General features: G+C 42.0%; 1 protein-coding gene across 1 annotated transcript; it reads left to right on the top strand.

Annotated features, from left to right (window-relative positions):
* Nucleotides 1–118: 118 nt before the first annotated feature.
* On the top strand, nucleotides 119–21,844 carry VXN (vexin). The gene is made up of 6 exons (XM_049781844.1): nucleotides 119–254; nucleotides 5,214–5,269; nucleotides 10,494–10,644; nucleotides 15,290–15,351; nucleotides 18,600–18,691; nucleotides 21,654–21,844. The coding sequence occupies exons 1-6, from the start codon at nucleotides 188–190 to the stop codon at nucleotides 21,835–21,837; spliced, it is 612 nt and encodes a 203-aa protein (XP_049637801.1). The 5' UTR covers nucleotides 119–187; the 3' UTR covers nucleotides 21,838–21,844.
* Nucleotides 21,845–27,628: the final 5,784 nt, after the last annotated feature.

The raw sequence follows: 27,628 nt of genomic DNA, 5'->3' as shown, positions 1-27,628 counted from the left end.
AGACAGATGGGATTAGAAAATGTTGCAGTGAAGACTCTGGAATGAGATGAGATCACAGCACCAGCCTGGCTTTTGTGAACCTGCACAATGATTCTCCAGCCAGACTGGATTAGGAAACCTCGCCACTAAAGGATTCAGAGAGAGGCCTCCAGTTCCCAGGCACTTTGAGGGAGAGAAGGTTGAAAGGATGCATCAGATCTACAGCTGCAGTGATGAAAACATCGAAGTTTTCACCACGGTGATTCCTTCCAAAGGTGAGCAAAATTACCCTTGACCTTTCCTTCCTTTCCTACCTTCCTTTCCTGACCTCTTAGGCAAGCAGGTAGGGAAGGCCAGTCCATTGCTGTTTTACTGCTTTCCCTGAAGGTCCCCAGGTGCTAATGGGTTCTGTTTTGATGGTATTTTGTTGTTTCTGAATAGGAGGCTCCTGTGGATGACCATCAATCATTGAGAAATAATCTATCAAGGGGGATCTGGGAGTAGTTAAAGCATGCCAGTTTGTCTCATTCAACAGGGCAACCCTGAATGCAGAACTAAAGCAAGTGGCAGCAAGCCATTTTCTTAAGAAACAGATAAAAATTCCCAGGCTGCTTGACAAATTCTTCCCTCTTCTTAGCAAGCAATCCAGTTCTGGAAAGGAGAACCAAATGGATCAAAAGCATGATTTCTAACTATACTATAAAATGTAAGGAGAAATACTGGCAGGGACCTGAAGTCCAGTGATATGGTCAAGAATGCCCTGATCATGGGGCCAGAGAGATAGCACAGTGGTAGGGCGTTTGCCTTCCATGCAGCTGATCCAGGACGGATGGTGGTTCGAATCCCGGCATCCCATATGGTCTCCCGAGCCTGCCAGGAGTGATTTCTAAGCGCAGAACCAGGAGTAACCCCTGAGCGCCGCGGGGTGTGACCCAACATAAACAAAGAAGAATGACCTGACCTAGGCTATCCTATAAACATAAGCCTGAAAACATATCCCAGGACCAGGTTCCCAAACAACCTGGAACTATCACATGCTTCCTTGCTCCCAAGTGGGGTTTGGGAATCCTTGAGTGAGGTACGTAGTACACATTCCAAGAAGGGCTATGTGTGAGAGCTCAGATGGCTCCTGGGATGTCACTGAACAGTCCCCCTCATTTCCTTCACAGCTCAGCCTCTATCCTACATGCCTCTTTCCTCTCTCTGCAACCCTTGCTTTCCCTGGAAAGCTGAGACTTTGCTCCTGGCCTGATTGTCAGATTTGAATGCAATGGGCTGGATCTTTTCTGGTATGGTGACTCCCTATTCAAATAATACCTTTCTTCTTCTTGTGACAGCCACAGAGAAATCTACTCACAGCCTGTGAAGGGGATAGGGTGTTAGGGGGAGTGGGAGAAAGGGCACAGTAAGATACTTAGCCTGACCAGTAAGTAAATTAAGCTTAAGATATATATTGCCAGAGTGGGGGGAAAAAAAAGAGCTAGGAGTCAGCCTGCAAGCAAGAGTTGGAACTTTTTATAGAGAAAACTCAGAAGCATCCCTGGAATTTCTACGTTTACATTCTGACCAGGCAATTCAACTTCTCTGTCTCTGAATGCTTACAGCAGCATTGATTCTACAAGGGCAAAATTGACAATAATCAGTGTCCATGAAAAGGGGAGGTTATAAAGTATGGTGCCATTGTATTGTGGAATACTTCACAGCAGTCAAACAGGGATAAAATAGATCTAATGTGTATAGATAGAATGCAAAAGCAGCATGTAGAGTGAAAATTAAATAGACTGAAAAATAATGCACTTGTGCTAGCTTTTATTTCATTTGAAAATGCAAAAAAATACAATAAAATTTTTTATTTCTTTTTATTTTAATCCTCTAAATTTGTTTTCTTTCTAAACCGAAATCAGAAGCAAATGTGGAAATTGTTAAAATATAACTAGTTGTTTTTTTCATTGAAAATGTTTAAAGTAAGAAAAATATCAAAGCCAAATGATCCCCTTAATTAAAAAATCACGAGCAAGGCCATGCTTCACCGGAATATAATCATTCTGAATAAAATTTTTGATTCATATGTTTAACATAATGAGTAAGATACTGCCTCTACTTCTGCTGTATTACCTAGCCTGTTTCTACTGTTTTCACCACTAGAAAAGGGGAAATGAGGGGGCAAAGCAATAGCACAGAGGGTAGGGTGTTTGCCTTGCATGCGACTGATCTGAGTCCAATTTTCTGCGTCCCATATGGTCCTCCAAGCCTGTCAGGAGTGATTTCTGAGCACAGAGCCAAAAGTAACCCCTCCCCCCAAAGAAAGAAAAGTGAAAACTAGAATTTACCTCTCAGCATTGTTATGAGGAATAAGTTTCTTTCTTTTTCTTTTTTTTTTTTTTTTGGTTTTTGGGCCACACCCGTTTGGTGCTCAGGGGTTACTCCTGGCTATATGCTCAGAAATTGCCCCTGGCTTGGGGGGACCATATGGGACGCCGGGGGATCGAACCGCAGTCCGTCCTACGCTAGCGCTTGCAAGGCAGACACCTTACCTCTAGCGCCATCTTCCCAGCCCCCGCTATATTCCTTTCTTACCATTTTATTCCAGGCCTCTTCCTGGAATTAAGTCAAGTTTTTTTTCTATATCCACAGATTTCACTGCTCAGAATAATATTTTCCGAAGTATTTGCAGTCTTACATGACCCAATACATACTTGAAGTCCCCGTCTTCTTTATATTCTCCCCCTTTTTTATTTTTTAGGGTTGCACCCTGGGATGCTCAGGGGTTACTCCTGGCTATACACTCAGAAATCGCTTGTGACTTGGGGGACCATATGGGATGCCACAGGATCGAACCTAGGTTCGTCCTAGGTTAGCGTGTGTAAGGCAGATGCCCTACCACTTGCACCATCACTCCAGCCCCTATTTTTTCCTTATTTTGTCTTCTCCCAAGTGCAACAAGATGCACACTCAGTAAAAGAGATAGAATTTGCTCTTCATGAGAGAGGAAGGATCTCTAACCCTTGACTCATCATGTTCCAAATGTTTCTGTTTAGACATGTTTATTCACATTGCAATGACCCAAGCATTGTCTGAGCACAGTTCAGCAGGGCGCAGTATGGTTAAGAGTGTAGGCTTTTTACTCTACAATCAACTTTGGGATTCTTTTAATCTCAGTACTTCTTACTATAAGGTAAAAATAGTGAAGTGCACCTACCTTATAGAGTTGTGAGGAGTAAAAAAATATAAGTAAGCCATAGCATGGTAAAACTCCATATGAACAACTTTATATTTCCCTGTTGTACTATATTCCACTTTCAGATATATACAAGCAGATATGCATTGGATTCAACTCAAAAATTAATGTTTTTAGATTAGCCACTTAATGCCTCACAGAAATATAGCAACAGCAAATGTTATGATGTTTTTATATAGTTTAAACACACAAGACTGTAACTAAAGACAAGTATTTAATTTTACTCTCTAGAGTGAACTAAAGAAGCTTTTTAAGGTAAATATTTCACAGACCTAATTCACAGTAATTAAAAAGATAAAAGTTGTGGTTTTACCAAGAAGTTGTCCTAGAAGTTATTTCCTGAAATACACCAGAGTGGTATAAATCTAGGGTGAACAGCACCACAGCAAGCAAAAAAGCCATAGGGATAAGCAATAATGGGAAGGAGTTGAGGAAGGCAAGAAGGGAAAACTCCAGAGAGCCTAATAGAATTGGATTCAGTCAGTCCACAGAGTGTCCAGAAATTAACTCTTCCTTCCACTAACTTTCACCAATTCCTAGGAACATATTCTTTGTCTTTACTCTTTTGTCTTTAGTTAGAATAGATCACTGAATACACAGTCTTCAGAGATAAGTGTCATTATTAGTTTACAGACAGAAAAAAGAGGTGTATGTAATTAGCCTGAGTCAAGCTCAGATACACACCGAAGTAAAGGAGCTAAGAACCCAGGCTATTATCTGTCCTGGTTTCTTTGCATACAGGTGCCACACAGAAAATAACAACAATCTAACACCTATCAGAGCATTTGATATGTGACAGGAAATCATTTCAGTTCTCAGCAAGGCAGTGAGTAGAGATTTAAGTGTGAAGTAAAGTATTCTAGAAGCAATGTAAAGAGAGCTAAAGAGGTAACTGTGTATTTACCTTATGTAGACAAGGTAGATGCCTGGTTATATCTATTCCCAAGCAAGTAGTATTTCTTTATGGGCAATTGATTTTCTAAAATTTTTATGTGTGCAGTAAGGTTTTATTGGTCTTTGGGCCACACCCAGCAGCGCTCAGAGGTTACTCCTGACTCTGTGCTCAGAAATCGCTCCTGACAGACTCAGGGACCATATCAGATGCCAAAAATCGAATCCAGGTTCATCCTGAGTTGTCCACATTCAAGGCAAATGCCCTACAGCTAGGTTATTACTTTGATCCAAATATTATCTCAGTTTTATTACTTAACCATTTGAAGTGTATGGCACTAAAGTGACATTACATATTTTGTGAAACCAAAGCTTTTCATCATTCCAAACAGAAATTCTATAACCAAAGACAACTCCCAGTTTCCCCTCTTTAATTCCAGCTCCTACTAACTTTTATTGATTCCATGTCTATAGACTTCCACTTTAGGTGCCTCATATATGTGGACTCATAATATTTGTATTTTTGTCTGTCTTAATTTCAATGTTCTCTAGATCTATTCATGTTGTAGCATATGTTTTATTGTTTGTTTGTTTGTTTTGTTTTGTTTTGGTTTGGTTTGGGGGCCACACCTGGCGGCACTCAGGGATTATGTCTTGCTTTGCACTCAAAAATATCTCCTGGCAGGCTATGCTAGGGATCTAACCAAGGGTCTGTCCCAGGTCAGCAGTGTGCAAGGCAAATGCTGTACCACTATGCTATTGCTCAGGTACACATTTTTGTTTTTTAAGACTGAATAGTATTCCAGTGTATGAAACAATAACATATTTTGTTTATTATGTTCATTGATGACAAGGTGATTTCCATCTTTTGCAAGTGAATGATACTGTTAAGAACTATGGTGCTCTCCTATTGTAATTATGTATTTAAACAATAAAAAAAAAAAACCTCCATTGCTCTCAATGCCCTATCTCTTCTACCCATCCCCCATCCCCTGGTCTTCTTTTCCCCTGCCTCACTCTAAGCATAAGCTCTTTCAATATTATTTTATATCTCCATCAACCTTACAGGCAATGTCTAAAGCCATGTCTTTATCTCTCTTTGCAGTGTCCAGTCCAGCCAGAAGAAGAGTCAAAAGCTCTCAACACCTCTTGGCCAAGAATGTAAGAAACCTCTTTTGATCTTTCTGATTAACTTTCTTTTATTTTTTTTTTTCACTCTCTGCCCTGCTCTCAGTAACAAGAAGAGTTTCCACATTCCATCTTGTAATTGTTTCCTTTTATGTTCTTTTTTTTTTTTTTTTTTTTTTTTTTGGTTTTTTTGGGCCACACCCGGTAACGCTCAGGGGTTACTCCTGGCTATGTGCTCAGAAGTTGCTCCTGGCTTGGGGGACCATATGGGACACCGGGGGATCGAACCGCGGTCCGTCCAAGGCTAGCGCAGGCAAGGCAGGCACCTTACCTTTAGCGCCACCGCCCGGCCCCCTCCTTTTATGTTCTTCACTTAACCAAAAGAATTAGTCAGTATTAACCAAATATCAAACAGTTCAAAATTCCTCCCTGTCTGACAGTTACTTAACCCCAGATATAGAGGGTAAATATCAAATATATAATTTATTTAAATAAATACTATAATGTGGTAGCAACATTTTTAATCTAGGTATTAACTTACTTTGAAAGTAATTGTTGGGGCCGGGCGGTGGCGCTGGAGGTAAGGTGCCTGCCTTGCCTGCGCTAGCCTAGGACGGACCGCGGTTCGATCCCCCGGCGTCCCATATGGTCCCCCAAGAAGCCAGGAGCAACTTCTGAGTGCATAGCCAGGAGTAACCCCTGAGCGTCACAGGGTGTGGCCCAAAAACCAAAAACAAAAAAACAAAACAAAACAAAACAAAAAAACAAAAAAAAAGAAAGTAATTGCAATATACTGTGTTTTAGCATAATATGTAAAAGCATAATGAGTTTATTTACACAAAATACTATTACTTCCTTTTGGATTCATTCCTTGGTGCATAGATTGTGAAACAGATTCAACAGGTAAAAAGATAGGAGCAATTTCATTCATTCATCCAACTACCCACTATTCATTCATCTATTTATCCAGTAGTTGCATTTCTACTATGTGTAATCAATACTATCTGAGATGCAGAGGATATATTGATTTCTAAAAATCAGATTTCTGCCCCAGTCTTTTCACATATTGCTAGGAATTTTGAACAACTGTCAGGCTTTCAGCAGTGCTTTTCATTTACTTCCAATCTCTCTCTCTCTTTTTTTTTTTTTTTTTTTTTTAGTTTTTGGGTCACACCCGGCAGTGCTCAGGGGTTACTCCTGGCTGTCTGCTCAGAAATAGCTCCTGGCAGGCACGGGGGACCATATGGGACACCGGGATTCGAACCAATCACCTTTGGTCCTGTATCGGCTGCTTGCAAGGCAAACGCCGCTGTGCTATCTCTCCAATATCTTTGTCATTGGTTTTCATATTAAGTTTATTTTTCATCTATCTTTTACTACTTTAATTGATTGGAAGGAGAACTGAGCCATAGTATGTAGTGCTCAGGAACTTCTCCCAGCTTGTGCTTGTGGGTCCTCCCTATGTTACTCCAGGGGCCTTGAATGCTAGGGATCACCAAGGCCCCTGCATGCAAATAAGTCACTACTTTAGAAAGCAATTAGTATTACTTTCAAAACTATATTTAGTGATGCTATGGATAATTTATTCTATATTTAGGTTATATACATATTTATGTGCAGATACATATATACACATTTGTCTATCTGAAGGCTGTCAATGCATCTTTGTATATTGTTTTGTTTGTTTAGGGGCTATACAAGGTAGTGCTGAGACTGGTCCCAGAATGCTACTGAAGGTTTGCTACCCCAGTTCTCATATACTATAGTGTACCAATGTTGACAATATTTGGCAATTTGATAGGTAAAAAAATCTGCTTTGGGGCCCGAAGAGATAGCACAGTGGTGTTTGCCTTGCAATCAGCCAATCCAGGAACTAAGGTGGTTGGTTTGAATCCCGGTGTCCCATATGGTCCCCCATGCCTGCCAGGAGCTATTTCTGAGCAGATAGCCAGGAGTAACCCCTGAGCGCCGCCAGGTGTGGCCCAAAAACCAAAACAAACAAACAAACAAACAAACAAAAAATCTGCTTTAATTTAGGTTTCCTAATTATGTTTTTTTTTTTTGTTTTTTTTTTTTTTTTTTGGTTTTTGGGCCACACCCTGTGACGCTCAGGGGTTACTCCTGGCTATGGGCTCAGAAGTTGCTCCTGGCTTCTTAGGGGACCATATGGGACGCCGGGGGATCGAACCGCGGTCCGTCCTAGGCTAGCGCAGGCAAGGCAGGCACCTTACCTCCAGCGCCACCGCCCGGCCCCCTAATTATGTTTCTTAATTATCATTATAACTTCATCTTTTCATTGATTTTTTTAAATTATCTTTTTTTTTTTTTTGGTTTTTGGGCCACACCCGGTAACGCTCAGGGGTTACTCCTGGCTATGTGCTCAGAAGTTGCTCCTGGCTTGGGGGACCATATGGGACACCGGGGGATCAAACCGCGGTCCGTCCAAGGCTAGCGCAGGCAAGGCAGGCACCTTACCTTTAGCGCCACTGCCCGGCCCCTTAAAATTATCTTATTATTTTTCCTATAGGCTTCTTATTAGTGGCTTACTGTAAATGACATGTGAGGGGCAAAAGAGATAACTTACTGGTTATAGTGCAAGCATTGCTTGTAGGATGGTCGTGATTCAATTCCCAGCACTAAATGATCCCTGAGCAACCCATAAGTACCACGTCCTCAGCCCTGAGCAATTCCAGGTATAAACCTCCAAACTAATGGACAATGGAGTATATTTTATACATAGAAGATGAGAAGAGCTTTTCATGGGTAGAAATGATCTCTGTTGTAGGACCTGAAAACTTAATTCTAGAACAAAAATCCTTAAAGAAAATGCCCTAACTTCTGAGAAGCAGTAATATTAGCAAAACACAGAAAAGAAAGATGGTATATAGATAATTTAGTGTTTCCAACATACCATTCTGTCAAAGGCTTAAATTTACCAGTTCTCTGGATTTGAATGTGCCTCAAATTATTTATGACTTAGGGAAGACTTGTGAAGTAGAGAGTAATTAGTTCTTAACCAAAATCTTTTTTTGTTTTGGGTTTTTTTTTGGTGTTTTGTTTTGTTTCGTTTGGTTTGGTTTGGTTTGGTTTTTGGGCCACACCCGGCGTGCTCAGGGGTTACTCCTGGCTGTCTGCTCAGAAATAGCTCCTGGCAGGCACGGGGGACCATATGGGACACCGGAATTCGAATCAACCACCTTTGGTCCTGGATCGGCTGCTTGCAAGGCAAATGCCGCTGTGCTATCTCTCCGGGCCCTTTGTTTTTTTTTTTTGTTTTGTTTTGTTTTTTAATTAATTATTTTTTTTTTGGTTGTGGGTCACACCCGGCAGCGTTCAGGGGCAACTCCTGGCTCCACGCTCAGAAATCGCTTCTGGCAGGCTCGGAGGACCATATGGGATGCCGGGATTTGAACCAATAACCTTCTGCATGAAAGGCAAACGCCTTACCTCCATGCTATCTCTCTGGCCCCATCTTAACCAAAATCTTACCTTGATTTTTTTTTAATTTGGATTTGAAAGGTCCACACCTGCAGTATTTTTTAGTCACATCTGGGAGGTCATGTGGAATGCCTCTGAGACAGAGGAAGTTTGAAAAAAGCTTTTAAGATGAAAACGAGGGACTGAGGAGATAGTCCAATGGTCATGGGCACCTGCACTAGGATGATTTTGATTACTGGAAGTCCTCAAGCAACACTGAGGTGGTCCTGGTGCTCCCCTGTGTAGCTGGGCCTGAGTAGCAATGCAACCTCAGCCCTTGCACTGCACCACCTAGCCCGGTTGACCTCAGAGCACTGTTTGGGGACCCATTACATTATTATATAATATTAAATATTATAATATAACATAATTCCATAACTAGTATATAATAACAACATTATTATTTTAGAAGATGAAAAGGAGGGGGCCAGGCGGTGGCGCTGGAGGTAAGGTGCCTGTCTTGCCTGCGCTAGCCTAGGACGGACCAAGGTTCGATCCCCCGGCGTCCCATATGGTCCCCCAAGAAACCAGGAGCAACTTCTGAGCGCATAGCCAGGAGTAACCCCTGAGCGTCACAGGGTGTGGCCCAAAAACAAACAAACAAACAAAAAAAAAAAACCAAGAAGATGAAAAGGAAGTCATTAGATTTTATAGCAATAGAGTTCTAGGGAAGAAATTTTTCAAGGGATTTAAAACCTAAACAAAAATTTAGAACCTAAACAACTCTGAACAATGGAGGTGAAACCACCAGAATTTATCCTAACAATCTCAGGGCACAATCTAGCCTCCTGGATGCTTCAGAGTTTTCTGGGAGTGGACATTGTTAAGAAAAATGTTTTGGGCTGGAGTGGTGGTGCTAGAGGTAAGGCAAGCACTAACCTAGGAAGGACCGCAGTTCGATCCCTCGGTGTTCTATATAGTCCCCAAGTCAGGAGTGATTTCTGAGTGCATAGCCAGTAGTAACCCCTCACTGTCACCAGGTGTGGCCTCCCAACAAAACAAAACAAAACAGAAGAAAAATGTCTTCTCTTAAACACATTTACTCAAAGGAAAAAGTGAATGTACATGAAAATCTCTTCTTTCTTCCTCCCTGTCTCCCACCCTTCCACTCCTTCCCTTTCTATCTTCTCCTCCCCGTCTCTGTTATTATTTATTTTGGGGTCACAGTTGATTCACATGAGGGGACTAGTCCTGAATGGTGCTCAGGAGTTACTTCCAACAAAACTGTAGTCTGTAGTACCCAATGGTGGCATGGGTCAAACACAGGTCTCCTTCATGCATTGCAAAGCTTCTTTCTCTTCAACACCTGGGCATCATGTGGACAGCATGTCCTCTCCTCTGGTCTTTCCTTTACTAGAAAAATTAAAGAACAATCCTCATCTGAACATGTTTAGCCACAAACGTTCACTGCAAATAGCTTCATCTGTTGTCCAACCATGCTACCAATCCACTGGGCAGCTGATTGTCCCCAATTGGAACCTAATGACCTTGGCTGCTAACTCTGTCAAGATATGGTTGATGGCAGACACCCAGATTCTGTATTTTCCTGGCTCATGGCACCACTTGTAATTCTGAAGCCCAATAGCAGTTTCATTTTCTAGCCCATGTTCTAATCTAACCCAAGTTTTTTTTCACTGTCTGACATTAACTGGAGAGGGGAAGGCAGGTGCCAAAGCTTTCTTGTCAGCACTCGATTCAACTGCTGAGCTGCTAATGTGGGCCTGAGTCATGGTGCCAGATGGAAGGGAGGAAAAAGCCCACCCATCTTTCCTCTTTTCAGGTAGTGATAGAATCAGAGCTCTGCACCCCAAGGACCCTGGACTTGCTGCAGCACCGCAGAGACTGCAGCGATGGAGAGGGTCGACGGGCAGGCCGGCTGCAGACTGCACAGCGGCAGGGGCCACACCAGGTGAAAATCCCGGCCAGACCTGGTAGGTGCTTGGCCAAAGTCCCTGACACAATCCAAGGGATGATGTAAGGGTGGCAGGGAATGCTGTGGCCCATGAGGTCCTGTGAGCAACAAGATGCTGTGAGCACCTCTGGGAAATGGTTGCAGTCCTTCATCATGAAGGTGCAGTGTGAAAACCCCCAAATTCCCAATACTTGTTGTCCCTGCTGGGAATGTACCAAGCTTCCACAACACCCAGACCACCTTCTACAAACACGCCCTTCTTGGTGTGAGGAATCGGCAAAGAAGTTTTCATCAACTCTCTTTTTTGAGAGGGGGGGCTGGTTTTCTAGGCCACACCAGACTGCACTCAGGGTTACCCCTGGCTCTGCACTAGAAATCGCTCCTGGCAGGCTCAAGAGACCATATGGGATGGAGATTCTAACCACCGTCCATCTTGAGTTGGCTGCTTGCAAGGCAAACGCCCTACCACTGTGCTATCTTTCCGGCCTCTTCATCAACTCTCTTGCCTCCCAGGACACACTTGTGAATTTGGGAGGTAATGAAAAATATGTGCTGGGAGAGAAAAGTAGGAGGATATGATCCATGAAACAAAAGCAGAGTAAGCATGCTTTTCAGACACAACTGCTTTAAGTTTTCATACCATTTTAAATTTGAATGATAGGCCACTTCAGCAATTTATAAAAAGGATTTGGGGACAACTCTGTTTTGAAAACTATCTTCCTTTGGGTGTTTAAAAAATGGCTTCTGGGGGCCAGAGAGATAGCATGGAGGAAGGGCATTTGCCTTGCATGCAGAAGAACGGTGGTTCAAATCCTGGCATTCCATATGGTCCGCCGAGCCTGCCATGAGCTATTTCTGAGCTGTAGAGCCAAGAGTGATCCCTGAGCACTGCTGGGTGTGACCCCCGCCCCCCACAAAAAAAAAAAAAAAAAGCTTCTGTGCCAAGCAGTTAGCTAGGACCAGCTTGCTGAATAAGGTCTGAGATGGTGTTTTGCTTTTATTGCTAGTTTAGGTTATTTGTTATACCCCAGGTCTACATTTATTTAAAAGACACAGTAAAAAGTCTGGGATATCCTCAAAGCTTTGAGATTAGACAACTTTGTATCACACAAGAACTGCTAAAATATTCTACTAAGAATGTTCCCCATCCTTTCATCCTCTTTTACTGCCCTCATGAAGAGCTTTCTACACACGATCTGTTTTCTTTGCTCATAAACCTCCTAGCCCTGTTCTTATGATGCCATGCATAAGAACACATAAATTAAGCTATTTTCTCTGCTTAAGTGATTGCATAGCTACATATGTATGTATAGTGAAAGCACTAAGAAAACCAAAATCTGCCTTGCAAATTCAGAGAAAAATGTTTCTGTGTATAGTGGATGGGTAGGTGTGTAAGGGTATAGAAAATGAATATAAATTTCTTCTACAAAACCAAAGTGAATTTAGAGCCATGTTTCTTAAAATTTATTTATTTATTTGGATTTTGGGCCACACCCGGCAGTGTTCAGGGGTTACTCCTGGCTGTCTGCTCAGAAATAGCTCCTGGCAGGCACGGGGGACCATATGGGACACCGGGATTCGAACCAACCACCTTTGGTCCTGGATCGGCTGCTTGCAAGGCAAACGCCGCTGTGCTATCTCTCTGGGCCCGTTTCTTAAAATTTAATGTAAAAAAAAAATCACTCAGTCCCTTGTTTAGATTCTAACTCAATAGGAATGGGTAAGATCTCCAACTTTCTTTGTAATGAAATTTCAGATATTGCTGATGTTTGTTATAGATCATAGAACATGAATGATTTAATATTTAGTTCTCAAATGGGTACTCTGTGGTCTGGAACACCTGAATCATCGAAGAACTGGTTGGAATACAGATTTTGAATCTATTGGTTTGGGAACTCCTGGTGTGCAATCTGCACAGTGACAAAATTGCATACTAAAGGGAGAGAATCACTGATGTTCGGCCTTCCTCCCCTGCCGACTCACAACCAGAAAAGAAAACTGAAATGCAAAAATAGCTGCACTATGTAGCAACAATACTGAGAGTGAATCTCAGGTATCTTGGTTTCTCAACTAATTCCTCCAAAGAATACTATCTTCCCAGGTCTCTCTTTTTAAGGTACACTTTCCTCCTTTTCTAAGTACCCTGTAAAAAAAGAATCTGCTCAACACATGACAGTCAGCGCATGTGAAAATGCGCTAGTCAAGGTTTTTGTTTTGTTTTTTAAAGAAGATTGAGCTGGGCATTGATTCAACTCCTTCAGCTCCCCTGCTGTGATTCCACATTGGGTGGGAGAGAGGGAGGCTTTCTGAGTCAAAACCAGGCCCTATGTCTTCCACTAAAAAGCCTTGGCACCAACCTGGAGTCTTCTATCCTCCTGTCAAAGGGAAGTGTGTCTCCAATTTATATCCAATCTGAGGTTATGTTTCTTCGCTGGACTATATAGAAGTGGTACCTCTCTCATACTGGAGAAAAGGATGCTATGAGAGGCCTCGCTGTGAAACTCTCTCACTGTGAGGCCTTGACCTAGCCAGTCTCAGGTGACTGGAGCCTGAGCCCAGGAGAATTGACTGACTGCTTGCTGGAACTCTCACCAAGATGTCCCTGGGAATCTCAGCATCAACTTGTTCAAACAGAACTCTTCCTCTTGCAAACCTCTCTGCCTTTCAATTATTCCTCTTTCCAGTAACTCAGGGCACTATCTTCCCAACACCTCTAGGCATCTCCCACTTTCACCCACTGAAAACCAAGAAGGGTGATCCCTAGAGCTGGAGGATCCCAGCTTTCCTTGCTATGTAGTGTAAGCTACCTGGGTCAGATTTGCTCTATCTTAGTTGTTTTCTTTTGGGAGGAAGGGTAGAGGGGCTCTAGGTGATATCCTATAGTACCCTAGGGATACTCTCAGCTCCGTGCTTAGAAGTTCTTGCAGGCAGTGCTTGGGGGACCACAAGGTTTTAGAAAGCAATCTGGGATCAGTCACAAGCAACGAAGTGTCCTAACCCCTGTGCTGCTATCTCTCTGGGCCTTGCTTTATCTCTTACATGTAACAGCCAACCCTGCCCCTGAGCTATCAGTTCTCCTCCCTCCACAAGGGTACCAAAAGGGTCCTCCTAAAAGAGAACACTGCCTCTGTCATTCTTTTGCTTTAACACTCTTTCTTCCCAAGTCATATTGCATTTCTTGACTGAAAAGGGGCCAATGAGTGGGAAAAGTTTGAATATGTGCCCTGGACCTGATCTAGCTTCATCAAAACCATTATGATGAATAGAGATATTTATTATGAATCAAGTTATTTTTAATTATTATAATAAATAATTATTTAGAGATAGCTAAAGCCTCAGTTTACTCATTCTCAATTTTACTAATCTAGAAAGTGGGCTCTTATACTATCTGTTAAGAGCTGTGGAGAGAGTTATATAAAACCAAGGTAAATCTTTTTGGTTCTGTTTTTCTTTTGTTTGTTTGTTTGTTTGTTTGGGGCCACATCTAGTGATGGTTCTCAGGGCTTACTTCTGGATGTGTGCTCAAGAATCATTCCTGGGGTCAAGGGATGCTCCGAGGACCATATGTGGTGTTGGCATCAGAACTGAGTCAGCTATATGTAAGACAAGCATCTACTCGCTATACTATTGCTCCAGCTCAGTGTTACACTCAATCCAGTCCTGACACACAGTGGATTCCTCAAAATAAGCATTATTATTATTTAGTCCAGAGTACTGGACATTATGGCTTAGTCTTGGTAATCTTCTAACTTTTGATTTATTGGCATAAGATGCTGCTTTCTTTGAGGAAAGGAGATTTGAGAGAAAGCTATTCTTGGTTATTTATATATGTCTTAATATGATAGTATGTGTAGGATCATGAGCCCCAGAAGAAAATTTGATTGAAATAAAATTTCAATCCACTATTTTTGCCTCAGTTCAACAACAGAATTCTCAAGAGCTGTAGGCTTCAGGATAGAAATTACTCAGCAGTAGGTCAAGCATCAGTAATGTAGGTTTTTTTCTACTTTCCAAATGTAAAACTTTGTTATATGACTTGAATTGGTATGTTATTTTGGGTTCTGTGAAGGCCATTAACATCAATTCATATGGAATAAAATTCAGAGCAAATTATAACCTAAAAACAATCTACTAAGTTCTACCCAATAAGAATATCCTTTTAGATAGCTATGGAAACGCCATATAGGCATAAACAAGAGGATTCCTCACACACAGATGTCCTATACCTTGTTTCTTAGGACTCTGATAACTCTAGTCCTTTGCAGGTAGGATTCTATGGCCATTTTCATAGAAGAATATCCAAATCGCAACAATAAAGACTTCATCTCCACCAATCTCTTCATTAATCTTAGAGGCATTAAAGGAAAAGGTGCTGAAGGCACATTTTTAAGCAACTACTTTACATAAACACTCTGCTAAATGATTCCACACAGATAACTTTATTAGACCCTTTTTATAGCCCCCCTGAAAGAACACTGAAGTGCAGGTGCCCCAACTGGAAGCTGCCCCATGGCTAGACCCTGCTGCCTGATTTTGCTGCTTTCTACAAAGGCCTCTAGAAATCTGCCTGTGATTGATTATCTAATGAGATAATGGATGCAGGAGTAGGGGGAGGCAGAACACTGCGTGCCACTGACTAATGTCTCCTCCTCTCAACTCTGCAGTTGGAATTTCTGAACCCAAATCATCGAATCTGTGTGGGAATCGAGCATATGGAAAATCTTTGGTAAGTAAAAATAAAGCCTGGTTAACTGTAGCTGTGTGCTTTAAATCTTGGCCTGTCTGTGATATGAAGAGAGACTACATGTTCCTTGTTTCTGGCCTGGGGATTAATAGAAAAACACTTCTGACAGTTATTCAGCCCTAAATCTTTATCATCTTGCCACCATTCCTGGTTCCTGCTTATTTTGTTGTTAGAAATATGGCTCTTCAGAGAACAGGGTTCAATTCTCTGGCTGAGAACCCTCTAGGCCTGAGATGGTAGGATTGGGGCCTCCCAGGGCAGGAGAGTGATTCAGAGCAACACAACAATCTAGGACAATGGGGAGAGAATGGCAGTATCAAAGGGCCGGAGTGCATGCTTTGCTTTCAGGAAACTGAAGTTTAGTTCCTGGCACTTCATGGTCCTCAGAGCACCAGCAGGAGCTCAGGAGTGGCCCCAGGACAAAACAGAACCCATCTCAGACAGAGGTGGGGAGAAGTGATTTGTATACTAGAACTATGCTGGGTAGAAATAAATGCACCTTAGACATGGGAGGGTCTTGTGAGAACACAAGGCAGTTGTTATCTCATGATGGGACTCCTAGGGAAGTTATTTGCTCCATGTCCTGTTCTTCAGAATAGGCACTCAAGTTTGGGACATGAGATGTTTGTTAAGGACTGGCACCCAGGAAGTTGTGGCTTTGGCCAAGGTGGCTGCACGCTGCAGGGCAGAACAAATCTGCTGCATGCCAGCCTGAACTGGGCAGCTTGTCCTCACTGACCAGGGAACTGATGGCACAAGTTTAATCTAAGTCACTCCTTGAGGAGAAGATATCTGTGTCTTCTTCAGGAGGTAAATGTGAGGTGTCGTCAAGGTTAGCCCAGTGGAGATGGAGTTATGACTGGAGGTGAGTCACTTTGGGAAGCTGGGTTTCCCCTCTCATAAATTCTCATAAACAGATTTTCCATATGACCAGAAACCTTAGAGGTTATCCAGACCAGAGGTCTTTGCAAAACACAGTGAATGGAGATGGGTCCCTCCTAGTCTTGGCAGGAAATCTAATCCAGAGATTACACTTAAAATCACATGTGGGGAACTAAAGAAGCAGTTTGCCAAGTAGGGTGCTTGCTTTGCATGCAGCATATCTAGGATCTATTCCCACTGTCCCATTTGGTCTCTCAAGCATTATCTTGAAGTGATAGTTTTGGTCCCTAAGCACCAGTAGATATAACCCATGTAACCCACCAAAAATAAAATAAAACAAAACCACAAGAAGGGAAGAAAGGGACAATTTCTTCTCTTCAGAGAACAGGCTATTTTTATCTGGAGCTGCTTCCAACATAGCACTCAGGAAAAATTGAGGCTAGACTTTTATCGCAAAAAGAACTTTCCAGTGTGACAGCTCAAATAGCCACCTTCATCTAAACCCAGAGGAAGACTATGGCTAAAGGAACAAGGGCATCCCATGACACTGGACTACCTGCTTTCAGCCTATGGACTTGGTTCATGGAGTCCTTGGCAGAAATTGAGCCACAGTGAGCTGAGATAGAATTGTGTGGTGATGGGAATATGTTCACAAAGGTGTGAAGGAGAACACAATAATTATACAGAGAATGAGGGGCCACCTGGCTGACCCTTTCCTCTAGGCCTGAGATGGTAGGACTGGGGCCTCCCAGGGCAGGAGAGTGATTCAGAGCAACACAACAATCAAGGACAATGGGGAGAGAATGGCAGTATCAAAGGGCTGGAGTGCATGCTTTGCTTTCAGGAAACTGAAGTTCAGTTCCTGCACTTCATGGTCCTCAGAGCACCAGCAGGAGCTCAGGAGTGGCCCCAAGACAAAACAGAAAAATTAAGACAGGGAGCAGAGCAATGCCTCAATGAGCACATGCTTTGTACATAGGAAAGTAGAAGTCCTAAATCCATCACTAGCATCAAATAGTTCCCCAAGCACTACCAGAAGCACAGAGCCAAGAGTAGCCTCTGAGCACAGCTGGGTGTGATCCAAAAAAATAAATACACAAACAAAAACTAGAACAAAGGAGGATTAGGTGTATGTACCCCTTCCACCCCAAAGGCCTGACCTAGTCAGCAGGGAGCACTTCCAGGAAGCCACAAGGTGGCACAGTAACTCTACCCACAGTTGCCCTCATTGGGGAAAAGGGTGTGGTTCATGGGATTAGTACTAACATTTCCCGGCAATTTCAGGAATGTGGTGACTTTATGACTTCAGCATGAGTGAAGTGGAGACATAGAGCTTTGCCTGTGGACTTAGCCCTTATTAAACCAGGGGTTACTTTTCAACCCAGAAAGTTTCATGAACACTTCCACTGTAGAGGACTGAGGCCCACTCAAGGGAGTTGCATTCCAGACTCTTGTCACATGTCATGTGACCATTGTGAGGTTGAAGAGACTGAACAAGCCCATGGGCCAAGTAGAAAACCATAATAACAGAACTAATAGTATGTGAAATAGAATTGTACCAGGTATTCAGGGCAGTAGGTATATGAGGCAGAGAGATCAAGGTGAGCCACCAACCTGAGGGAAAGCATCCTGGAGAAAGAAGTCTGAAAGGCAGGCTGTGAGAGGCTGAACTCAGGAGAAAAATAAATGTGTCTGAGTATTAGAAAAGACACCAAAAGTATTAGGAAAGGTAGGGCCAGCCCTGCTGGACCTGGAATTGTTGGGACAGGTGGAGGAGAGCATAAACCTGAGCTGGATTTTTGAGGAGACTTGAAGTGAAGGTTGCAGACTGCAGAATGGAAGTCAGGTAGTCAACATCTAGACAGGGCTGGAAAGCTGAGAAGAAGGGAGGGAAAACAAGATGGCCCTGGTGGATCATCTCTGAAAATAATAGCAGAAGCAATGGTGAAAATGGAAAAGAATGTAGATAGGATTTTAAAGCCACAATCTGCAGATTTAACAGCAGGTTGAAGAGGAAAAAGTTCTAGGGCAAGATGTAGTCATTATCTGAAGTGTCTTGACAATAAAAATTCTCAAAAATGAGATCTCAGGACCAGTAATACCAGGAGCATCCAGAAGCTTGTTTAAAATACAAAGTCCCAGCTCAGCATCAAACCTGTTGGATCTGAAACAGGGGTGGGGCCTCCAGTGTATCAATAAGGCTTCCATGAGAGATTGCTGCCAGGAAAATGCCAAAATTCTGACCCTAGGTGGTTGGTGGTTAAATTTAGCCTATTTCAAATGACCCCATTCAATACCCGAGGATCACAACTGCATCCTCACAGTCCTTTCCCTTCCTTACAATACAGATTCCTCCAGTAGCCCGAATCTCAGTGAAAACACCCGCCATCTTGGAGGCAACAACCATGGGCTCAGAGAATGGAGCTGTTCTGAAAAGAGGGTAAGAGCTTTGTCTTCCTTGTCCTGTTGCCTGCTGAGCTCCCCACTGTTTCTGGATCACGGAGTACTCATTGGTGGCCCAATTTACAAATCCCTTAGGATACTAAAACAAAATTCATACCAACTACAAATCGTCTTTTAACGAAGATGATAATCCTATTCTCTATAGAGCCGTGACAACTATTTCTCTGAAATGTTTTTTGATGGTTTCTGCTTCATAAAAGCCTCTCCTAGAATTTGGAGAAGTGTCATTCAGGAGAGGTTTTGGTTAATCATAGGCCATATTGAGAACTTCCCAGAGGCAAGCAAGTGTCAGAAATTTATAATGAATTAGATTAAGAGTTCCTACCCAAAGTTAAAGCAGTATGGACTAAGCTTTAGAACCAAACACAGAGAGCCCAAGTTACTTGCACTCTCACCTAGGACTAGCTATTAGAGTAGAAGTATTCAATGCCTCCACCAATTCTCTTCACTGTCTTGATGTTGTACCAAGAAGTCTTCAACACAATTCAACATGCACTTTTATGCCTCTACCACAGGGAAGCAGAAGGCATGTTTAGGAGATAATGAAGGCTGCTGGCTCTTGATTTTGATTTGCTTGCCTGGCACTTCTGCCAACTTGCTATGACTTCAAGCAAATTATTTAGAGCTTCGTGTCTTATTTTAAAAAATAAAAATAAAACAGAAGATAATAATGCTCCTATTATTGAAGAAGTTGTTATGAGAGTGGAACATGAGATCATCCATGATGCATTTAGCCAAACTGTTGCTCTCATTTTCAAGTAATTTACACAATAGTTCAGAAAGTATTAAGCAGTGTGTCTTATATGAAGATTCAAGAACTAAAATACCAATCTGAAGAGTACTTACTTCACAAAAGCCCTGGGATTTCATAGGAAATCCTTTCAGATGCAAGAAAGTAATCTAGAAGGCATTCTAAAAGTCAAGTCAGTGCAAAGGAACCTAATTGGAGGAAAGTAAGAAAATTGTTTGGATTGTATTAAGCTCTCATGATAAATTGTTCTGAGCAGCAAGAGCTGTTGCTGAATGCCAGAGTGAACCAGTAAGTTCTTTACTGTAGCTTGATAGAGGCCAGGCTTTCTGAACCCCATTGCAAAGGTTCTAGTGATTCTTTTCCCTCCAAATTCATATATTCTATTTTAATTTGTTCTTAAAGCCCTGGCAATTTGAAAAGTAAGGTCATTCTTTTCAGAGGAGCAATCGCACCATTTTACATATTAGGAAACTAAAATGGTTGAGCCACTTGCCTGAGGTTATGCACTGAGCAGGGAGCAGAATTCCATTCTGAATTCAACCCCTTTCTAGAGCTGGTGATTTGGGGACATTTGCCTTTTCTAGGGAAGATGTAGGCAGAAGGCTGAGCTAGCAGGGTGCACCTAAGGTCATCTCATTTTCTTCCTCACTCCTCTGGAAGGTCTCCCAGGAGAATTATTCCTTCATAGTACTGAAGAGAGTGGTCTATTCTACACAAGTAATATGTGAGCTGTGAAAGTTGGCCACTGCTCTTGGGGGAAGAGGTGATTAAAAACTAAACATTTGGGGCATTTGCCTTGCCCACAGTCGATCCAGGAAGAATGGTGGTTCAAATCCTGGTATCCCATAAGGTCCCCTGAGCCTGCGAAGAAAAAAGAAAGAGAGGAAGGAAGGAAGGAAGGAAGGAAGGAAGGAAGGAAGGAAGGAAGGAAGGAAGGAAGGAAGGAAGGAAGGAAGGAAGGAAGGAAGGAAGGAAGGAAGGAAGGAAGGAAGGAAGGAAGGAAGGAAGAAAGGGAGGAAGGAAGGAAGGAAGGAAGGAAGGAAGGAAGGAAGGAAGGAAAGAAGGAAGGAAGGAAGGGAGGAAGGAAGGAAGGAAGAAAGGGAGGAAGGAAGGTAGGAAGGAAGGAAGGAAGGAAGGAAGGAAGGAAGGAAGGAAGGAAGGAAGGTAGGAAGGAAGGAAGGAAGGAAGGAAGGAAGGAAGGAAGGAAGGAAGGAAGGAAGGAAGGAAGGAAGGAAGGAAGGAAGGAAGGAAAGAAGGAAGGAAGGAAGGAAGGAAGGAAGGAAAGAAGGAAGGAAGGAAGGTAGGAAGGAAGGAAGGAAGGAAGAAGGAAGGAAGGAAGGAAGGAAGGAAGGAAGGAAGGAAGGAAGGAAGGAAGGAAGGAAAGAAGGAAGGAAGGAAGGAAGGAAGGAAGGAAGGAAGGAGGGAAAGAGGGAAGGAAGGAAGGAAGGAAGGAAGGAAGGAAGGAAGGAAAGAAGGAAGGAAGGAAGGAAGGAAGGAAGGAGGGAGGGAAAGAGGGAAGGAAGGAAGGAAGGAAGGAAGGAAGGAAGGAAGGAAGGAAGGAAGGAAGGAAGGAAGGAAGGAAGGAAGGAAGGAGGGAAAGAGGGAAGGAAGGAAGGAAGGAAGGAAGGAAGGAAGGAAGGAAGGAGGGAAAGAGGGAAGGAAGGAAGGAAGGAAGGAAGGAAGGAAAGAAGGAAGGAAAGAAGGAAGGAAGGAGGGAAGGAGGGAAGGAAGGAAGGAGGGAAAGAGGGAAGGAAGGAAGGAGGGAAAGAGGGAAGGAAGGAAGGAAGGAAGGAAGGAAGGAAGGAAGGAAGGAAGGAAGGAAGGAAGGAAAGAAGGAAGGAAGGAAGGAAGGAAGGAAGGAAGGAAGGAAGGAAGAAGGAAGGAAGGAAGGAAGGAAGGAAGGAGGGAAGGAGGGAAGGAAGGAAGGAAAGAAGGAAGGAAGGAAGGAAGGAAGGAAGGAGGGAAGGAAGGAAGGAAGGAAGAAAGGAAGAAGGAAGGAAGGAAGGAAGGAAGGAAGGAAGGAAGGAAGGAAGGAAGGAAGGAAGGAAGGAGGGAAGGAAGGAAGGAAGGAAGGAAGGAAGGAAGGAAGGAAGGAAGAAAGGAAGGAGGAGGGAAGGAGGGAAGGAAGAACTAAATGTTTACCTTAGTGCAGTGATTGCCCCACCCACTCACCCTGGCTTTTCTTTAGCCCCAGAAAACTCAAGAAGATAACTGAAGACTACCCAGCACTTCCCCAAGGAGCAGAGGCCTCCCTACCACTGACAGGAAATGCTTCCTGTGGTGTGCCCAGCATCCTTCGAAAAATGTGGACAAGGCACAAAAAGAAGTCAGAATATGTGGGAGCTACCAACAGCGCCTTTGAAGCCGACTAAAGATGACTTTCACCAGTTCTGTGCACAAATGATTTAGAACTGAACCACATTCACCTCTCCTAGTTCCTGGTCAAGAGACACCTTCTCCCTTTACTAAAAGATCTTCCTGGCATAAGTAAACAAAGTAACCTCCCTTGAAGGAAAAAGAAAACTGTTTGTTTTTAGAATTACTAGTCAAAAAAATAAAATAAAATAAAAAGAAAGAAAGAAAGAAGGAATTATTAGTCAATGAGCTGAAAATGGCTTTGGAGGCCTGAAAGTTTAGAGCCCTTTATTTAAGCAAAATACACCAAAATCACACTTTCTTGACTCATATTAAAGACCTCTAAGAAAGAAATCAATCCCTTTCTTTGTGAGTTACTCTGATGTGTGTAATTTCAGATTTTAATGTAAGAGCTCTATGCTTAAGGCACTTGTTAACAGATGGTTCTTACTATCCCAATTATCATACATGTTTTAACTTGATGAGGTACTATTTTTAAAGACAAAACACTATATATTTACTTCATTGTTTTAATAATTAATTAAGAATACTATCAATATCTTTAAGATGATTATTTGGCATGATTGCATGGGTTCTCTAATTTATGTGTAGTTTTTATATGTAAAATATTATTAAAACTAAATGTTGAATGCTAATGTTTTCTGAAGTGGCATGATCTAATAGAATTAATGACACCTTGCTTTGGCGAAATGGCTTTAAGTTTTATTAAATTTTGATTTTGAAGTGATACCTTTTATATCATTCTCTCTTATCACAAAATCCCTATAGAGAAAGTACAATTATCCCAATCTACAAAGGGGGAAATTAAGCCTTAAAAGAGTATGGGGTTAGATCCCAGCTAGTGAAATAAGATAAATCCTTAACTTTTCCACTGGACTTTTCACCAGGCTTACCAATTTGAAGAAGATTTTGAAGTATAAGAATATATTTTGAGGGTCATCTTTGATGGGAAGTGTTTGATAAAGCTGGAACAGGTAGTTTTGAACAAAATATTATTAACATATGTATTAGTTTGATCCAAAAGAATCAATTATCAAAAACAACTGAGGGAACAGAACTTCTAGAACCACAGAAAGACTTCATCATAAGTTCCAATCCCTGACCTGTACAGACACCGAGATCTCCAGATACAGAGGTCTGATTTTGATCTCTAGATACAGAGGTCTGATTTTATCACCCAGGACGGAGCAGAAGTCTTCCATACACCACAAAAGCAGCAAGGGAAGAGTAAATGAACCTGAAAGGAGTCTATAGTTAATCCCATGACAATATACTTCAAGGACGGAGAAACCCTGTATCTCTTAGGCTGAGGGAATTCCTTTTCAAATGACCTCATTATTTATTGTGCCTGTGCAGGAGGAAAGAAAAAAGAAAAAAAAAGGCAAAAAAGCACAAAACAATTTTCTTTTTAGTTATTTATCTAGTTTTTGTCAATTTCTTTGTTTTGGTGTGGTTATTGAAGTTGTTGTCTCCATTTATATTTGTTTTTTTCTTTTCTTTTTTCTTTTCTTCCTTTATGTGCTCTGCCATGTTTTTTATCTCAAGACCATAGCCTTTATGTGGTGCTTATCTTTATTGTTGAAGTGCTCACTGAATATTTTACTTGACACTTCTTTTTGTACTGTTGTGGTGTTTCACCCTCCTTTTCCCCTTCGTCTCTCAAACCTAGGATGAGAGCCTCCAGAAGGACTCCGCCCATTTTTGGCGTATTTGATTTTTTCCCCAGTCTATTACTTTTCTCTTCTTCAAACAAAACCACATAACTTGAACTATCTAGTCCCACTTGCCAACTAGAGCCAGAAATAAGAGAGGTACCAAGACCAAACAGGTGTAGGACCACTAAGCAGTTAGCTAGGCACAGAGGGGACCACTTATTCTGGCAGCCCTGGGGGTGAGGGAGGAGGATATGGGAGGTAGGACAGAAACGAAGGTGGAGGGAGGACAATTCGGTGATGGGAACTCCCCTGTTTTTATGTTAGTATGTACCTAAAATATTATCATCAATGATATGTAAGTCACTATGATTCAAATAAATATTATATTAAAAAAAGAATCAATTGTCAAAAACAATCGATTATCAATTTCACATAGTTCGACTTATTATATTATAGGTCAAACTTTCCATCTTTCAATGGAAATATAAATTCCGTTGTCAATATCAGTAGCCTTAAATTTTTAATATGATAATACTAACATTATTAAATATTTTCTACATTTACTATATGCCAGGCAAAACACTAAGCACTTAACATGCATTATTATCATACTTATAATAACTGAAGTGTCTTTATTCATTGATAGGCACCAGTTTAAAGCAGTTAAACGAAGACCAGAGAGATAATATAGCCAGTAGATTGCTTACTTTGCATACAACCAAGACAGGTTCCATTCCTCATACCATATATGATCCCTAACTCCACCAGAAGTGATCCCTCAGTTCAGAGGCCATCAGTAAGCCTTGGCACAGCCAGGCGGCATTACCTAAACCTGCTACTCTCCAAATAAGTTAAATGATTAAACTAAAGGCTAACGACCTTTATTAAATAGTTAGGCTAAAGACCAACTCATATGTTTGTCCAGCTTCAATGATGGTTATATTCTATTTCACGTAGAATATAAAAACTAGAACAATTGAGAAGTATCAAGGCTAGGAAATAATTGTCATCTTGAATCTTAGCACAATTGGTGAGCAAAGACTGCTTGGAATACTGTGTGGTGATGGACAGATGAAGGAGTACAGTAATGAATTAGTAATGTCTGCCCATGGAAGGTAGCAGGAACATAGACTTAGTACATTTGTCATTTGTGACTTCAAGTCTGACTGCAGAAGGCTTATGTGCTAAATGAGAGGCTTAAATTACTCCAATCCTTGGGTTTTATAGATAGTAGAAAAGGCTTTTGCTTTGCATATGACTGACATGAGTTCAGTCCCTTAGCAACATACGGTCTCCCAAGTTCTGTCAGGAATAATCCCTGAGCATCACCAACATGTGGCCCCAAAACCAAAAAAATTTTTTCAACTAGAAGTAAAATACTTCCAGAGCTGGAACGATAGCACAGCAGGTAGGGCATTTGCTTAGCATGCAATTGACCCAGGTTTGAACCCTGGCAACCTATGTGGTCCCCTGAAGTGATTTCTTAGTGCAGAACAGTAGTAATGACTGAGTACCACTGGGTGTGGCACAAAAGCCAAAATAAATTAATAAATAAATTACTTCAACCTCTTTAACAATACCAGATATGTTGTGATGAAATTTAATCTAAGACTAGATTGGACATTGTGTTTTGGTACAACAATGAACTTGGCCACATGACATCAACTGTTACTCATATGCTGCTACTCTGGGACCATATGTTGCTTTCCACTCTGAGTTACTTGTTATTCTCTTGTTGATGAACCATAAAAAAAATATTTCATGGGGGAGGGACACAAGAAAACTGTGCTCCTGAGCTTTCACCTTGCTAATTTCTGTTCTTCAATCATTGTCTTAGACTCAGCATTTGACTCTACCATTAGAACAAGATTTGAAAATTTGGGCATCAAGTGATATATCAGTGCTGGCCCAGGCTCAATGATTAGTAGATAATGGGGCCTGAAACAAAATGAAGAAGTCAACAGGTGAATTTTTCTAGACCTATCAAAATAGTCTAAGATTGTTTAACTTACTTAATTTGCAAGTGATGTCATCTATTTGGAGTTGTATGTAGGATGTAGCAAAGTTATTTAAATTTATATATTTTATAATGTTTACCTTGTATAAAACATTTTAATGGGCTAGCCAAATGGAAATAAAGTGTACTTTGTGAAATAAAGTGTACTTTCTTTGTGATGTTAATAAACTATCACAAGAGTGTGTTTTAGGCTCCCTCATTGAATGAAAGAGAATGATTTTACAATGGGAAAGAATTAGACATCTGGATTTTACCCAAATGAAAAGGATGCTGAGAAATATTCCAGCATGTCCTTTGATTCCAGGATGGCATCTGGCTTTGATGTTACCAGCCCTATTCAGCAGCCAACTTCAGGGACATTTCAGTCAATAAGGGGCATGGCCTGGCACAACCTCTTCCTTCAGGACTCAAAAACTGCCCTATGAATGCAGACCTCAGTCCCCACCATAAAATTCAGCAGGCCCAGTGACCATCCCCTACCTGCCAGCTCTCTCCTGCAGTTCCAGGAGATGTGACCTTTCTCTATGGCCCCCTCAAGTTCAGCCCACTACAGACTGCCCCATGACTCATATCTTAAAAAAGTATGCCAAAGCTAATGACAGAAGCCTTCTGGATTCCGGGCATAATGGAGCCTGTACTCTTCTTGTGCCAGAAGCATCAGGCTCTCCAGGACATTTAGGGTAATAAAAATCACTTCCTTTAGGACCAAGTCTTGTCAACTATTTCAGTTCTTCCTTGTGTGCTCTCTATGGGCTCCCACCCAGCTCTCAAATTGCCTTTAGAGCTTGCAGATGGGCAGTGGGCAGGAAAAGCAGTACCAGCCAGAGTCCAATTTTAAAAAGAATCATGTGGCACGTTGTATCTGACTCTAAATTGGCAGAGACTGAGACAAGCAAAGAAAAACACCAAGATGACTCTTTCTAAAAGATTGGAGTTAGTTTTTCATCTGTACAAGAATGGCAGCCACTGCTGAGAGGTTTGTGATGAATGCAGCATGGGAGAAAAGTCTCATTATGCAGAACAGGGAGAAGGAAAGAGAAGTCATATAGCCCTAGGACAATATTTGCATACATTTGTTACCGTGGTTAGGGAAAGGTCTGTACTACCCAGAGAATGGCTAGATAAGACACCTGGGATATGGCACTTTCTTTGGAGGGCTGGGGGCCTCCTAGTTCCTAAAGCCAACTAGTGCCTAGTTCCTGGTGTCAACCTAGATCTTAGAGCCTCATGAGGAGCTAGGGAGAAATCAGGTGGAGAGCCTTTATTATCCATATTATTGACCTTTCCCACACCTTTGAACTCTCAGAAGTCTCAGAAGCTCTCAGAACAGGTTGTCATAAAGCAAATCTCCCTTCTGCAGAGGTAAGCAGCCAGACCCATTTTAGCAGCTAGCCTTTCAGAAAGCCTATGCTTTTCTAGTAAGATTCCCTATCCAAAGCTCCAAATAGGGAGAGGTGCCTATTGGCCTATTGGCCTGCTTAGTAAGTGCTGATCAATATTTTAGACACTTCACTGAAGACAAAATTGAATTTCCTTCTCTTGAACCACCTGAGCTCAAACCCTTCAGGGAGATGCTTACCCCCTTCACCATCCATATACAACTTCATGGAGTTCAAGATTCTACCCAACACGGTATCTAAGGGTGTCTGGGCACATTGGGTGGAACGTTGGAGCTCTATGGGAAACAGGAAGACTGAATAACTATTTCTAAAATCAAATGACGGCCAGTGCTTCAAATGTGTTTACATTTTCTGACAAGGTTCAGCTAAGGGACAAGAGGCAAAACAAGCAATAGAAATACTTTGTCTCGTTGAAGATCCGTTTCTGGCACAGCAACATTTAGGAGGGCAGTTGGCTTGTTCTCAGTCTCTCAGCGTTCCCACCTTTCCCATCAGCATGCATATATACCTTTTTCTTCCTATTCCTTTCCCCTATTTTCCCACAGCCAACTCCCAATCTCTGTAGGAACCTGAACAACAGGAGCCACTCTATGCATACAGTGTCCCCTCTTCTATATCATAAAGGTGTCCCCTTCTTGGCTACCTTTTGGGTCTCCATACTTCATCTTTCTCAATAGCTAAAAAATGCTGGCTCTGATACTTCAGAAACTATTGC

Source organism: Suncus etruscus, chromosome 10 (genome assembly GCF_024139225.1).
Source record: "Suncus etruscus isolate mSunEtr1 chromosome 10, mSunEtr1.pri.cur, whole genome shotgun sequence".
Taxonomy (NCBI): domain Eukaryota; kingdom Metazoa; phylum Chordata; class Mammalia; order Eulipotyphla; family Soricidae; genus Suncus; species Suncus etruscus.
Note: the sequence above shows the minus strand (reverse complement) of the source record. Positions and strands in the feature narration are given on the sequence as shown.

Excerpts from the sequence above, each read along its gene's own strand:
- VXN (XM_049781844.1), top strand. The coding sequence starts at position 188 with ATGCATCAGATCTACAGCTGCAGTGATGAAAACATCGAAGTTTTCACC. Across the intron at positions 5,270-10,493 it reads AACACCTCTTGGCCAAGAAT|GTAGTGATAGAATCAGAGCT; the intron begins GTAAGAAACCTC and ends TCCTCTTTTCAG. Across the intron at positions 18,692-21,653 it reads GGAGCTGTTCTGAAAAGAGG|CCCCAGAAAACTCAAGAAGA; the intron begins GTAAGAGCTTTG and ends GCTTTTCTTTAG.